This window comes from Somniosus microcephalus, chromosome 23 (genome assembly GCF_052327205.1).
Source record: "Somniosus microcephalus isolate GS21.2 chromosome 23, FLI_Smic_1.0, whole genome shotgun sequence".
Lineage (NCBI taxonomy): Eukaryota > Metazoa > Chordata > Chondrichthyes > Squaliformes > Somniosidae > Somniosus > Somniosus microcephalus.
In genome coordinates, this window is record NC_141009.1 from 62,644,569 (window position 1) to 62,659,632 (window position 15,064).

Here is a 15,064-nt window from a genome sequence, read left to right on the forward strand (position 1 = left end):
TTAGTCTGAATGGTGACGGGGCAGCAGAAGCAGTGGGAGCAGCTGTGGCTGTGGCTGCCACTCCCGCATACGTCTTGGCTGGCCCCGTCACTGGCGAAGATGCAGTCGCCATTCTGGGGTGTTTTCTAAAAAAGGGCTACACTCACCCCAAGTCACAGGCCTGAAGGTGTTAATGTGGCCTCAGGTATTTTTTTTGGTCCTCAATTGAGTAGAGGGAGCTGTTTAAATTGAAGGCACACCTCTCCCCCTTATTGATTGAAATTGGGAGAGGGGCCTTCTCCCCTCTGCTCAATAGGCAATTAATAATTAAAGATGAAATGAGGTGCCTCAGAGAGAAAGGCAGAGAAAGACAAAGAGAGAGAGAGAGGGGGTGGTGGGAAGGAGGGAGGCCGCAAAGGCAGGGTCGCCACTCAGGATGGTGGGTGGGTGGGTGTCGGCAGGGGTGCACTCTCTGATGAAAAATTAAAGTCTTTGAAGGTGGCCTTCTAGCAGGGGGAGAAGATGTCTTCACCTGGGAAAGCTGGAGACGCCCTAGGCTCAGTCCCACACCAGGTCTTAACGATGTACAATTGGGCTGATCACCTAGGCAGCTCCAGCTATCCCAGGTCAGGCAATAGGAAAGGGTGCTTAATTAGTGGTGTGTGTGGCCTAGTGTTTTACAAGAGCCACACACACACACACCCCTTGATGATCCGGCCCCTTTTTCTTCTTTTCTCCCCCCACCTAAAATACAAAGGCCTAGAAATTCGGTTTTGGCGCAGCGAGGGCTTTAGCGCCGGAAGTTAGTGCCGGCGCTAAGTCCCCCTGCGCGCGCCAAAAATTCAGTAGCGCCGCGCCCAAACGGCTGCCGGCGCTACTGAGGGGTCTCAGCGCCTCAAAACTGGCGCCACGCGCCGCATTGCGGCGCTATTCCGGCGCTGCGGCGCCCGCTGCGGTGCGGCAGGCTCGGGAAGTGCAGGCCTCCTCCTTCCGTTAAAGAGGAGCTGCCTGCACCCGGCCGCGGCCCGCGATAATCTTTTTAAAAATGAGCCCGGCACCTCGGACAAGTGCCGGGCTTGCTTCTGTTCCGGGGGGGGCGGGGGGGAAGTCCGGGGAGGGAGCTGCGGCCAGGCGGCCGGCGGGAAAGCGGCCGGCCGCCGCGGGGCCTTTAATGCGCCGGCGCAAAGTTCTGTAAGGCACCTCTGCCAGAACGTTGCTTGCGGCTGCCACGGGCGAGGCGGCCGCAACTCAATTTCCGAGTTCGGGCGGGTTACCATGGCAACCGGGACGCTGCGCACACCGATGACGTCATCGGTGCCGGCGCAACGCTACCGGCCTAACGCCGATTTAGGGCCCCTGTCAATTTCTAAACTGGCCATAACTTCGGCGCTAGGCCCTCTAGCGCCTCAAAAGCGGCGCTAAGGCCAGTGAATTTCTAGGCCAAAGTCTTTGGGAGAGTGCACCAAATAACACCCACCTGAAAGATGCTGTTGTTCTTCCCTCCTTCCAAACAGTTGGTAGTTGTTGGTTGTTTCTCTCCCCTCTCTCCTGGAATGGAGGCCAATTTGGGGAGGCAGTAATGGGAAAGGCCTCTCCCCTGGTTGGTGTTGTTGCTGGCCTCCCTTCTCCTTCTCCTCCTCTGTCCTCTCTCTCCAGGCACCTCAGTTGCTGTGATGATGGTGGAGGTGGAGGTGGTGGTGGTCTAACGATATCCTCCTCTTCCTGGTCAGGAGACCACCACTTTACACTCTCCACTCTCCTGGTTTGTCTGCTCCTTCTCCTCCTGCTGACTGAGGCAGCTGCACAGGCAGGAAATGCTGGAACAGAGGGTAACTTAAGACTGAAGTACAGAAGCCTGCTATGGCTTTATATACAGGTGTGGTCACTGCCGGTACTGCAGTATAAAATCAGTTCTCTCTTAAAGGTACATACACAACATGTAGGGTACTTGTTCATCGCTTTTGACCTATTTTGTTACTTAATTTTCATTCTATTTTTATTTACCTAATAGCTGGTGACTGTGACTGCTCATATCTGGTAACAGAAGGGAATGACAGGGCTATTGTGGCAGTGCTTGGTCTCCTCTCTCTGCTCTGCGTCACTACAATCATTGCAGGAATTGTGCTTCTCCTATACCCACGTCTGCTCCATAACTGCCTTCAAAATTTGTAAGTACCTTGTTGAGATGCAGAAATAGTAGATTGAATGAGTTATAGAATTCATGTTCTTCATTGGCACTCTTTATTATACCATAAAGTTGAAGTTTAGTTTAGCAACTGACAATTGCAGAAAACTATAGGGGTAAATGTTATGAATTTGTGTTCCTAGCAGCTTCACCTACTGGGAGCACAAATTGGAAATTTGGGCATGGAGGTTTGTGGGCTGCACAGGACTTTCTGTCCATTAACATTAATGGATGAAAACTCCTGCAGGGCCTGCAGCTAGCTTGTTCTGCACCAGCAAATGAAATCTCTCAGGACAAATTTGAAATAAAGTGCAAGCTTAATGCCCTAGAACTCATGAATGTATATACCTAGGATGTTTTACCTGGTGCTTCCCCACAGTGACAGTATATGATATGTGTCTTCTTAAACCTATCCAAATACTCCTAGGTGCTTCCTCAGTGGGAGGAGTTGGCGAAATGGCTAGCTGCCTGGAGTAATTGAGATCTCTTGGATTTCAGTTGGCTTGGCTTTCGGTAGGACCCTGCAATGCTTCCACAACATCTGCGAATGCAATAGCTGACTGATCCTGGCCACTTTCTGGGACATTTTCTGCTATTCAACCAAGGGCTTGTGGAAGGTTAGATGGGCTTCACTGCAATGTCATCTGTAGCTACTTCAGCCATGTACCTGCTGCTGGGCACTCCATTACCATGTCCCTGATCTACATGAGAGCAGATATCTGGGTAACAGTGTGGTTTGTGAAACTTTATGTAGTGGCTCTTCAATTCAATCATCTAGTATCTTAAAGCATGACAAGAAAATTGGAGCTCAATGCCTCCAAAGCAGCAATGTGAGCGGAGTTCTGCTGCAGAAACCCTTGTAATTGTCACAAGATGCACAGTGAACGGCAGTTCTGATTAACAGTAATACATGACTGCATAATGTGGGTAGTAGATTTCTTCAAAGTTGCTGCCAGTTCTTGCAGGTTCTTTTAGACAGTGCAGACAATGTTCATGCTCAGACAGCAACCTACTCTTATTTGGAGGGCCCATGAGATCTGAATGGGAATGCACATGAAGCTATGAAAGACCTGTAAGGTATTTGAATGCTGTGCATGCGGCCGCAGTCAAGGTGTAACTGAAACCCTGTCTGTCCTCTCAGATGGAAATAAAAGATCCCATGGCACTTTTTGAAGAAGAGCAGGGGAGTTCTGCTGGTGTCCTAACATAGAAACATAGATGGTAGATAGGAGCAGGAGTAGGCCATTTGGCCCTTCGAGCCTGCTCCGCCATTCAATGAGATCATGTCTGATCATCCACATTCAGTACCCTGTCCCTGCTTTCTCCCCATATCCCTTGATCCCTTTAGCCTTAAGAAATATATCCAACTCCTTCTTGAATATATTTAATGAATTGGCCTCAACTGCCTTCTGTGGTAGAGAATTCCACAGGTTCACCACTCTCTGGGTGAAGAAATTCCTCCTCATCTCAGTCCTAAATGGCTTACCCCTTATGCTTAGACTGTGACCCCTGGTTCTGGACTCCCCCGCCATCGGGAACATCCTTCCTGCATCTAGTCTGTCTAGTCCTGTTAGAATATTTAAAAGTTTCAATGAGATCCCCTCTCATTCTTCTAAACTCGAGCGAATATAAGCCTTATCGACCCAATCTCTCTTCATACGTCATTCCTGCCATCCCAGGTATCAGTCTGGTGAATCTTCGCTGCACTCCCTCCATGGCAAGAACATCCTTCCTCAGATAAGGCGACCAAAACTGCACACAATACTCAAGGTGTGGTCTTACCAAGGCCCTGTACAGGAAACTCTTTGGTATCCGGCACCGACGGGACCGGGATGGTGCCGGTTGATTAAAAATTCCGGATAACGAAGAAGGGACATGGAGTGACAATGGCCCAAGGCACGAAAGCCCCGTTCCACAGACACAGGGGCCGGAGCCCCGTTCCACAGATACAGGGGCCGGAGCCCCGTTCCACAGACACAGGGGCCGGAGCCCCGGTCCACAGACACAGGTACTGGAGCCCCGGTCCACAGACACAGGGGCCGGAGCCCCGTTCCACAGACACAGGGGCCGGAGCCCCGTTCCACGAACACAGGGGCCGGAGCCCCGGTCCACAGACACAGGGGCCGGAGCCCCGGTCCACAGACACAGGTACTGGAGCCCCGGTCCACAGACACAGGTACTGGAGCCCCGGTCCACAGACACAGGGGCCGGAGCCCCGTTCCACGAACACAGGGGCCGGAGCCCCGGTCCACAGACACAGGGGCCGGAGCCCCGGTCCACAGACACAGGTACTGGAGCCCCGGTCCACAGACACAGGGGCCGGAGCCCCGTTCCACAGACACAGGGGCCGGAGCCCCGGTCCACAGACACAGGGGCCGGAGCCCCGTTCCACAGATACAGGGGCCGGAGCCCCGTTCCACAGACACAGGGGCCGGAGCCCCGTTCCACAGACACAGGGGCCGGAGCCCCGGTCCACAGACACAGGGGCCGGAGCCCCGGTCCACAGACACAGGGGCCGGAGCCCCGGTCCACAGACACAGGGGCCGGAGCCCCGTTCCACAGACACAGGGGCCGGAGCCCCGTTCCACGAACACAGGGGCCAGAGCCCCGGTCCACAGACACAGGGGCTGGAGCCCCGTTCCACAGACACAGGGGCCGGAGCCCCGTTCCACAGACACAGGGGCCGGAGCCCCGTTCCACGAACACAGGGGCCGGAGCCCCGGTCCACAGACACAGGGGCCGGAGCCCCGTTCCACAGACACAGGGGCCGGAGCCCCGTTCCACGAACACAGGGGCCGGAGCCCCGGTCCACAGACACAGGTACTGGAGCCCCGGTCCACAGACACGGGGGCCGGAGCCCCGGTCCACAGACACAGGGGCCGGAGCCCCGGTCCACAGACACAGGGGCCGGAGCCCCGTTCCACGAACACAGGGGCCGGAGCCCCGGTCCACAGACACAGGGGCCGGAGCCCCGGTCCACAGACACAGGGGCCGGAGCCCCGGTCCACAGACACAGGGGCCGGAGCCCCGTTCCACAGACACAGGGGCCGGAGCCCCGGTCCACAGACACGGGGGCCGGAGCCCCGTTCCACAGACACGGGGGCCGGAGCCCCGGTCCACAGACACAGGGGCCGGAGCCCCGGTCCACAGACACGGGGCCGGAGCCCCGGTCCACAGACACAGGGGCCGGAGCCCCGGTCCACAGACACAGGGGCCGGAGCCCCGGTCCACAGACACAGGGGCCGGAGCCCCGGTCCACAGACACAGGGGCCGGAGCCCCGTTCCACAGACACAGGGGCCGGAGCCCCGGTCCACAGACACGGGGGCCGGAGCCCCGGTCCACAGACACAGGGGCCGGAGCCCCGGTCCACAGACACAGGGGCCGGAGCCCCGGTCCACAGACACAGGTGCCGGAGCCCCGGTCCACAGACACGGGGGCCGGAGCCCCGGTCCACAGACACGGGGGCCAGAGCCCCGGTCCACAGACACAGGGGCCGGAGCCCCGGTCCACAGACACAGGTGCTGGAGCCCCGGTCCACAGACACAGGTGCTGGAGCCCCGGTCCACAGACACAGGTACTGGAGCCCCGTTCCACAGACACAGGGGCCGGAGCCCCGGTCCACAGACACAGGGGCCGGAGCCCCGGTCCACAGACACAGGTACTGGAGCCCCGTTCCACAGACACAGGGGCCAGAGCCCCGGTCCACAGACACAGGGGCCGGAGCCCCGGTCCACAGACACAGGGGCCGGAGCCCCGGTCCACAGACACAGGGGCCAGAGCCCCGGTCCACAGACACAGGGGCCGGAGCCCCGGTCCACAGACACAGGGGCCGGAGCCCCGGTCCACAGACACAGGGGCCGGAGCCCCGGTCCACAGACACAGGGGCCGGAGCCCCGTTCCACAGACACAGGGGCCGGAGCCCCGGTCCACAGACACGGGGGCCGGAGCCCCGGTCCACAGACACGGGGGCCGGAGCCCCGGTCCACAGACACAGGGGCCGGAGCCCCGGTCCACAGACACAGGTGCCGGAGCCCCGGTCCATAGACACGGGGGCCGGAGCCCCGGTCCACAGACACGGGGGCCAGAGCCCCGGTCCACAGACACAGGGGCCGGAGCCCCGGTCCACAGACACAGGGGCCGGAGCCCCGGTCCACAGACACAGGGGCTGGAGCCCCGGTCCACAGACATGTGGGCCGGAGCCCCGGTCCACAGACACAGGGGCCGGAGCCCCGGTCCACAGACACAGGGGCCGGAGCCCCGGTCCACAGACACAGGGGCCGGAGCCCCGGTCCACAGACACAGGTGCCGGAGCCCCGGTCCACAGACACAGGGGCTGGAGCCCCGGTCCACAGACACAGGTGCTGGAGCCCCGGTCCACAGACACAGGTGCTGGAGCCCCGGTCCACAGACACAGGTACTGGAGCCCCGTTCCACAGACACAAGTGCTGGAGCCCCGGTCCACAGACACAGGTACTGGAGCCCCGTTCCACAGACACAAGTGCTGGAGCCCCGGTCCACAGACACAGGGGCCGGAGCCCCGGTCCACAGACACAGGTACTGGAGCCCCGTTCCACAGACACAAGTGCTGGAGCCCCGGTCCACAGACACAGGTGCTGGAGCCCCGGTCCACAGACACAGGTACTGGAGCCCCGTTCCACAGACACAAGTGCTGGAGCCCCGTTCCACAGACACAGGGGCCAGAGCCCCGGTCCACAGACACAGGTGCTGGAGCCCCGGTCCACAGACACAGGTGCTGGAGCCCCGTTCCACAGACACAAGTGCTGGAGCCCCGGTCCACAGACACAGGGGCCGGAGCCCCGGTCCACAGACACAGGGGCCGGAGCCCCGTTCCACAGACACAGGGGCCGGAGCCCCGGTCCACAGACACAGGTGCTGGAGCCCCGTTCCACAGACACAGGTGCTGGAGCCCCGGTCCACAGACACAGGTGCTGGAGCCCCAGTCCACAGACACAGGGGCCGGAGCCCCGGTCCACAGACACAGGTGCTGGAGCCCCGGTCCACAGACACAGGTGCTGGAGCCCCAGTCCACAGACACAGGTGCTGGAGCCCCGTTCCACAGACACAGGTACAGAAAACCAGGTTACACAACCAGAGGTGCAGGAGCCATGGTTACATGGCGAAAGGTACGAGAACCCTGGTTACACAGCCACAAATATACAGTATACGGAAGCCTCAAAACCTATTCCAGAATTTTGCTGGTTATTAGAGAATTCCGGATAATTTGTTGCCATTTAAACGAGAGTTTCCTGTACAACTGCAGCAAGACATCCTTGCTCCTGTACTCGAATCCTCTCGCTATGAAGGCCAACATACCATTTGCCTTCTGAGCCGCCTGCTGCACCTGCATGCTTACCTTCAGCGACTGGTGCACAAGGACACCCAGGTCTCGTTGCACTTCCCGTTTTCCCAATCTATCACCGTTCAGATAATCTGTTTTCCTGTTTTTGCCTTCAAAGTGGATAACCTCGCATTTATCCACATTATACTCCGTCTGCCATGCACCTGCCCAATCACCCAACCTGTCCAAATCATACTGGAGTTTCTCTGCATCCTCCTCACAGCACACATGCCCACCCAGCTTTGTGTCGTCTGAAAACTTGGAGATATTACATCTAGTTCCCTCGTCTAGATCATTAATATATATTGTGAATAGCTGGGGTCCTAGCACCGATCCATGCGGTACACCACTAGTCACTGCCTGCCACTCGGAAAAAGACCCGTTTATTCCAACTCTTTGCTTCCTGTCTGCCAACCAGTTCTCTATCCAAGTCAGTACCTTACCCCCAATCCTATGTGGTTTAACTTTCCACGCTAATCTCTTTTACGGGACCTTATTGAAAGCCTTCTGAAAGTATAAATACACCACATCCACTGGTTCTCCTTTATCTATTCTTAGATACGGCAATAGATTGTGAAAAGGGGAAGTGCAACGAGACCTGGGTGTCCTTGTGCACCAGTCGCTGAAGGTAAGCATGCAGGTGCAGCAGGCGGTTAAGAAGGCAAATGGTATGTTGGCCTTCATAGCGAGAGGATTCGAGTACAGGAGCAAGGATTTCTTGCTGCCGTTGTACAGGGCCTTGGTGAGACCACACCTTGAGTATTGTGTGCAGTGTTGGTCACCTTATCTGAGGAAGGATGTTCTGGCCATGGAGAGAGTGCAGCGAAGATTCACCATACTGATACCTGGGATAGCAAGAATGACGTATGAAGAGAGAATGGGTCGATTAGGCTTATATTCGCTAGAGTTTAGAAGAATGAGAGGGGATCTCATTGAAACTTATAAAATTCTAACAGGATTAGACAGACTAGATGCAGGAAGGATGTTCCCGATGGCGGGGGAGTCCAGAACCAGGGGTCACAGTCTAAGGATGGCCTACTCCTGCTCCTCTCTTCTATGTTTCCATGTTTGAGAGAGTGGTTAACAAAGCATATGGGATCTTGGGCTTCATAAATAGAGGTATTGAGTACAAAAGTGGAAAAGTTATGCTGAACTTTTATAAAGTGCTAGTTAGGCCACAACTGGAGTATTGTGTCCAGTTCTGGTCACCACACTTTAGGAATGATGTGAAGGCCCTTGAGAGGGTGCAGAGGAGATTTACCTGAATGATTCTGGGGATGGGGGATTTTAGCTACAAGGACAGGGTGGAGAAGCTGGATTTGTTTTCATTAGAGCAAAGGAGGTTGAGGGGTGATTTGATAGAGGTGTATAAGATTATGATGGGTTTGGATAGGCTAGACGGGGAAAGGCTGTTCCCAGTAATTGATGGTACAAGGACTAGGGGACACAGATTCAAGGTTTTGCGGAAGAGATACAGGGGGGATGTGAGTGGTGAGGACCTGGAATTCACTGCCGATGGAAGTTGTGGAAGTGGAGACACTTAATGTTTTCAAGGGGAGACTGGATAGGCACTTGAGGGAAATAAACTTGCAGGGCTGCGGGGATAGAGCGGGGGAATGGGACTGACTGGAGTGCTCTACAGAGAGCTGTCACGGACTCGATGGGCCAAATGGTCTCCTTCTGTGCTGTTATGACTCTATGATTTATGAAAGGGAAATAGTGTTTGACAAATCTGTTAACGTTTTTTGAGGTTGTAACTAGCAGAATAGATACGGAGGAACCAATGGATGCGTTGTATTTGGATTTTCAGAAGGCATTCGATAAGGTGCCACACAAGAGGTTATTAAACAAAATTAGGGATCATGGGATTGGGGGTAAAATGCTAGCATGGATTGAGGATTGGTTAATGGACAGAAAACAGGGAGTAGGAATAAACGGGTCATTTTCAGGTTGGCAGACTGTAACTAGTGGGGTACTGCAAGGATCAGTGCTTGGGCCTCAGCTATTCACAATCTTAATCAATGATTTGGATGAGGGGACAAATGTAATACCCTGTATCTCCAAGTTTGCTGATGATACAAAGGTGGGTGGGAATGTAATTTGCGTGAGGAGGATGCAAAGAGGCTTCAAGGGGATATAGACGAGCTAAGTGAATGGAGAAATGTGAAGTTATCCACTTTGGTAGGAAAAATAGAAAAGCAGAGTATTTTTTAAATGGTGAGAGATTGGGACATGTTGGTGTTCAGAGGGACCTGGGTGTCCTTGTACATGAATCACTGAAAGTTAACATGCAGATACAGCAAGGAATTAGGAAAGCAAATGGTATGTTGGCTGATACCTGGGATGGCAGGAATGATGTATGAGGAGAGATTGTGTTGATTGGGCTTATACTCACTGGAGTTTAGAAGATTGAGAGGGGATCTCATCGAAACCTATAAAATTCTGTCAGGCCTGGACAGACTAGATGCAGGAAGGATGTTTCTGATGTCCGGGGAGTCCAGAACCAGGGGTCATAGTCTAAGGATAAGGGGTAAGCCATTTAGGACTGAAATGAGGAGGAATTTCTTCACCCAGAGAGTGGTGAACCTGTGGAATTCTCTGCCACAGAGGGCGGTGGAGGCCAGTTCATTAAATATATTCAAGAAAGAGTTGGATATATTTCTTAAGGCTAAAGGGATCAAGGGATATGGGGAGAAGGCAGGGACAGGGTACTGAATTTGGATGATCAGCCATGATCTCATTGAATGGCGGAGCAGGCTCGAAGGGCCGAATGGCCTACTCCTGCTCCTATCTTCTTTGTTTCTATATTACAAGAGGATTTGAGTATAAGAGTAAAGACGTCTTACTACAATTATATAGGGCCCTGGTGAGACCACACTTGGAGTATTGTGTACAGTTTTGGTCTCCTTACCTAAGGAAGGATATACTTGCAATAGAGGGAGTGCAACGAAGGTTCACCAGACTGGTTTCTGGGATGGGGAGATTGTCCTATAAGGAGAGATTGAGTAGACTAGGCCTATATTCTCTAGAGTTTAGAAGAATGAGAGGTGATCTCATTGAAACATACAAAATTCTTACAGGGCTTGACAGGGTAGATGCAGGGAGGATGCTTCCCCTGGCTGGGGAGTCTAGAACCAGGGGTCACAGTCTCAGAATAAGGGGTCAGCCATTTAGCACCGAGATGGGGAGAAATTTCTTCACTCAGAGGGTGGTGAGTCTTTGGAATTCTCTACCCCAGAGGGCTGTGGAGGCTCAGTCATTGTGTATATTCAAGACAGAGATCGATAGATTTTTGAATATTAAGGGAATCAAGGGATATGGGGATAGTGCTGGATCGTGCATCGCGATCCCCACGCCCATTTTCGGGGGCTATCCAATTTTTAGCCCACTGTCTATTGGGTGTAGATGCATTCGTGTAATTTTGTCCAACAATGTCCCTGATTGGTGTCTGGACATGTGCTCATGTGTTCATTTCCTGTCATCACAAGTTTATGAAAGTATTTAGAACAAATAAGCAATTTCTCAGAAAGGAGATAAGCCATGTAATTCAAACATCCCATGTGATTGAAATCCTGGGATCTCTTTAAAATACTGGGAGTTAAATTGGATAACCCCCGAAAATGGGTGCAGGGATCACGCTACGCGATTAACCTGAGCCCGTTCATTTGACTGATTGCTGCATGCAGCCACCACTACACATGCTACTGATAGGCTGCACGCATTAGCAGGGCCCCCGAAATGGCAAGTGGCCAGACCTACTTAAAGGGGAGGAGCATTGTGGTTGGAAGAAGTGGTGGGAGACCTTTGTGAACTGAATCTGTGCTCTAATATGCGAGAGCGTGTTCACCAAGGTTTTCTGATGTTACACTGGAGGCCCTTGGTGCAGGAGGTGGAGAGGAGGAGGGACATCCTGTATCTGCAGGGTGGCAGGAGGGCCTCAAGACTTGTGATTGGGGGCAGTGGGAGGAAATAGCAGCAAAAGTCAATACCAGGAATATAACTCCAAGAACATGGATGCAATGCGGGAAGTTGTTTAATGATCTGACAAGAGTTGTCAAGGTCAGGTCAGTCTACAAATGACACATTCTACCAACTGCACCACTACTCTTATCCACTGTTCAATTCATTATACTCCCATCACCCACCTACTAACGATTTCTATCAATCAGTGCTCAACACTTCAATTCATATGCTTCACCTCACGCTCACACATTTAGCACTGCTGCAAGCTTCACACACACTGGCAGCTATTCAACCATGACAACCACATCACCCAAGCATATTGCATGAAATTCACTAACACTTCCCTCTTTCTTGTAGGAGAAAGTGGCGCATTACAGGAGGCAGCAGCAAGAAACTGGAGGAGGATAAGCCCTGCTTCACATTTTAACACCCATGGAGGAGACAGTGCTGGCCATCATGGGAAGGGGCATTGCTGTGGCCATGGCCACTGGTGGTGCTGGAGGGTCAATGATAAGGGTCTCTGCATACCTAATCCTCCTCTCTTTCCACTTCTCTTTTCTCCATCATCCCACAATCTCTGCTGACTTGCAAGTTGCAGATGGTGTATGCACACATTCTGTCCTGTCCCCTCACCACAACCTAACCCTTGTCCCTGTTTTATTTCAGATACCCAAGAACTAGACCTTCCCAGAGAGCGGAGGAAGATGAAGAAGAAAAAGACAGTGATAATGAAAAAACACCATCACTCGATCTTACTCTCGCAGCCACCAGCTCAGAGACTGACACTGCATGTACCTTGGTTAGGAGGATAGGATAGAGGAGGGATCTGCACATGGTGAGACTCCAGGCATAAGTGCGCAGGAGCCAGGGCAGGGAGAAAAAGACACCACAGGTGCCAGCTTGCCAAGGTCGCATACTAGTTCTGCTGCAGAGAAGTCAGATGATGACTTCGATGGGCCAGGTTACAGAAGAAGGCCCATGGGTATTCTCAACCAAGGTAGACACTGGGAAGCCTGCCGGAAAGCTTGCACACCATGGAGGAGTCCACCTCCAACTTGGCACAAGGCTTTGCACAGCGATTGGAGCCCATCTTTTCCAACATGGAATGGTTGGTGACTTCCATCAGCACACCTGTGGAATCCACCATCATGCAGCATCTGATGACCGAGCTCACAGCTTCCATCTTAGCACAAATAGCTTCCATGGAATCTCGGACTGCTTTCTTTGCAGCTTAGACTGTTGCGATGGAAGCACAAAGAACATGTATGGAAGCTCAGAGATCTGCCATCGTGGCTCTGGGTGCCATTGTTGAAAGGGGCTTCCAGGGTGTCACAGAAGTCCAGCAATCTGTTCTCCAACAGATCACTAGGATTGCTGAGGCGCAGACTGAGAGAGTGGCAGTGGCTTTATGAAGAGGAACCTGCTACCCTCTCTAAGGCTGACAGCATTCCTGATCTCACTCCTGCCTATCAGCCAGCTGGCCCAGAGTGCTGCAGCTCCTCCTCCTCCTCCTCCTCCTCCCTCTTCTAGCAGCTTATCCTGCTCTGTTCTCCCAGTCATGTTCAATTCCCAGAGGAACCCTACCAGGCCATCCATATCTGGAAGAAACTTCTATCACCAGAATATTTTAAATGGCACAAACAGGACTGCAAGACCAGCCAGACCACTCTCTGTAGAGTACTGAAACTTTATCCAAGTCTAGAAAACCTCCAAAAATGCCGACACGTCAACTAGCTGTCAGAAGTCATTTTCAGCGGGGACTTCAAATCATCGTTGCACACTGATCTGCCTGCTTTGCATGCTGACGGCGGTCGTTTAGCGCATGTGCGCAAACCCCTTTACCAAGATGGCGCACTGCCATCAGAAGTATGCACGCGCATCTTCGGTCTCATTTTGAAACCTTAAAGTGGCCGTGTAACGCCAAAAAAAGGGTGCTACTCGGCCCAATTTAACCCCGTTAAGTTTGATTTAAAGTTATATCTGAAATGAAGATGAGTCAGATCTGTGAAAGGAGCAAGGCCATGATTCTGTAGCATGGAGCTTCTGATCATGGGCTTAGATTTAGTTAAGTGCACTCATCAGAGCAGTTATTCTGAAGTCAACAATGTCAGGGCTAATCAGTGAGTTCTGTGGTAGCACATAGCAATGAAAGAAGCAAGCAACCATGTTTTAAGGATCAACTTTATATTGAAAGAAAAAGAAAGACTTGCATTTATATAATGCCTTTCATGACCACCAGACATCCCAAAGCGCTTTACAGCCAATTAAGTACTTTTTTGAAGTGTCACTATCATAATGTAGAAAATGCATATTGAAGGTTATTGTACATGTGTCTTATTTGCTTTGGTACCTTGAGGAGAATAATAAAATTTGTAAGTACTGTAAATATACTGTTTGTACCAAGTCCTGTTATTTTGCCTATTCAATGTTAAATGAATTTGCTTAAGATTTTATAGTCTGAGGCATAGCATGATCTGATATTATGTTATTCTTCTGCCTACAAAGCGATCACATGGGGCACATGTCGGCTTGAGTACAGTGATACATGTTCTATGTTTGACCCTGGGTCTCACTATATTTAACTAGTCGTTGGTTAGGTAAACTCACTCTGGTTCCAGAGTGAAAGAGGGAGTGCCCACTGATGCTGAACCCAAAGCAATGTCTACGGTAAAACCCAAAAAATGTAATATTGCTAACATAAAAGTGATTAGTCAATTTATTGTTTTATAATTCTTAAGTGGGAGTGCAAAATCCAAAAACTTGTGCAAATCCTAACTGACTGACTGATTGACCGATTCCTTGACAGTGGGTAAAGTGTTGAGAGAATGTTTCTGACACTTTGTTTTGTCCTTTAGCAGGAAGTTGAAAGACGCACCTGATGTTTGGTAGGTACAACACACAGATTCTGTTTCATCACCTTCTAAGTCGCCATTTTTAAAAAAAAGCACTGTTTAAAGCGGGGGGCGATTGGAAGGGTCGGTGCGGGGCGTGATTGGAAGCTGCAGCCGGGAGCGTAGAGGAGGTAGGGAGGGATCGGAAAGACCGATGCGGGGTAGGTGGGAGATCGTGGCTCGGGGGAACATCGTGGCTCGGTGGTGGGGGTGGGGGGAGTCCAATCACGGAGGGGTAGTGAAAGCAGGTAAGCTGGATCTAGCAGGTAAGTGGAAAGACCCGGCTGGCCAGGGTTAAATTAAAAATGGAAATTATATCTGAGGCACTCCTCCTGGGAGCGGGTTGGTTGCCCACCTCTCGTTCTGCCTCCATTAAAACCGGAAGTGGGCGGGTTTGAGATTTTTAACATTTTAACATCCTGCCCAACCCAAACCAACCAGTTTTTGGGGGTTAAAATTCCCATCGATGTCCCACTAGCCCTCTAGACACCGTGCACGTCAGTTTAATATTAAACTTGTTGGGGGATTGGTTGATAAATGAGATTAGAACATGGACCTACAAAGACTCAGACTGATTCCATTCCAGTGATGGGATTGAAATGTCCCCTTTCTGAAAACTGTAGGGGACCCTTGGTTGAAATGCATTTATGTACATTTAACTGAATTACAAGTTTTTTTTTGTTCCT

The 15,064-nt window shown here is 52.3% G+C and overlaps 1 protein-coding gene across 3 annotated transcripts in view; it reads left to right on the plus strand.

Moving 5' to 3' along the window:
• The window catches only part of LOC147101903 (uncharacterized), a 136,273-nt gene that overhangs the window by 92,574 nt on the left and 28,635 nt on the right, over positions 1-15,064 (plus strand). For 2 of the 3 annotated variants that reach the window (XM_085965994.1, XM_085965996.1), the window contains exons 4-5: positions 1,991-2,147; positions 14,343-14,372. In XM_085965994.1, the coding sequence (XP_085822120.1) occupies positions 1,991-2,147; positions 14,343-14,372 (187 nt within the window). The remainder of the gene's footprint in view (positions 1-1,990; positions 2,148-14,342; positions 14,373-15,064) is intronic. The other variant, XM_085965995.1, reaches the window with a different exon arrangement.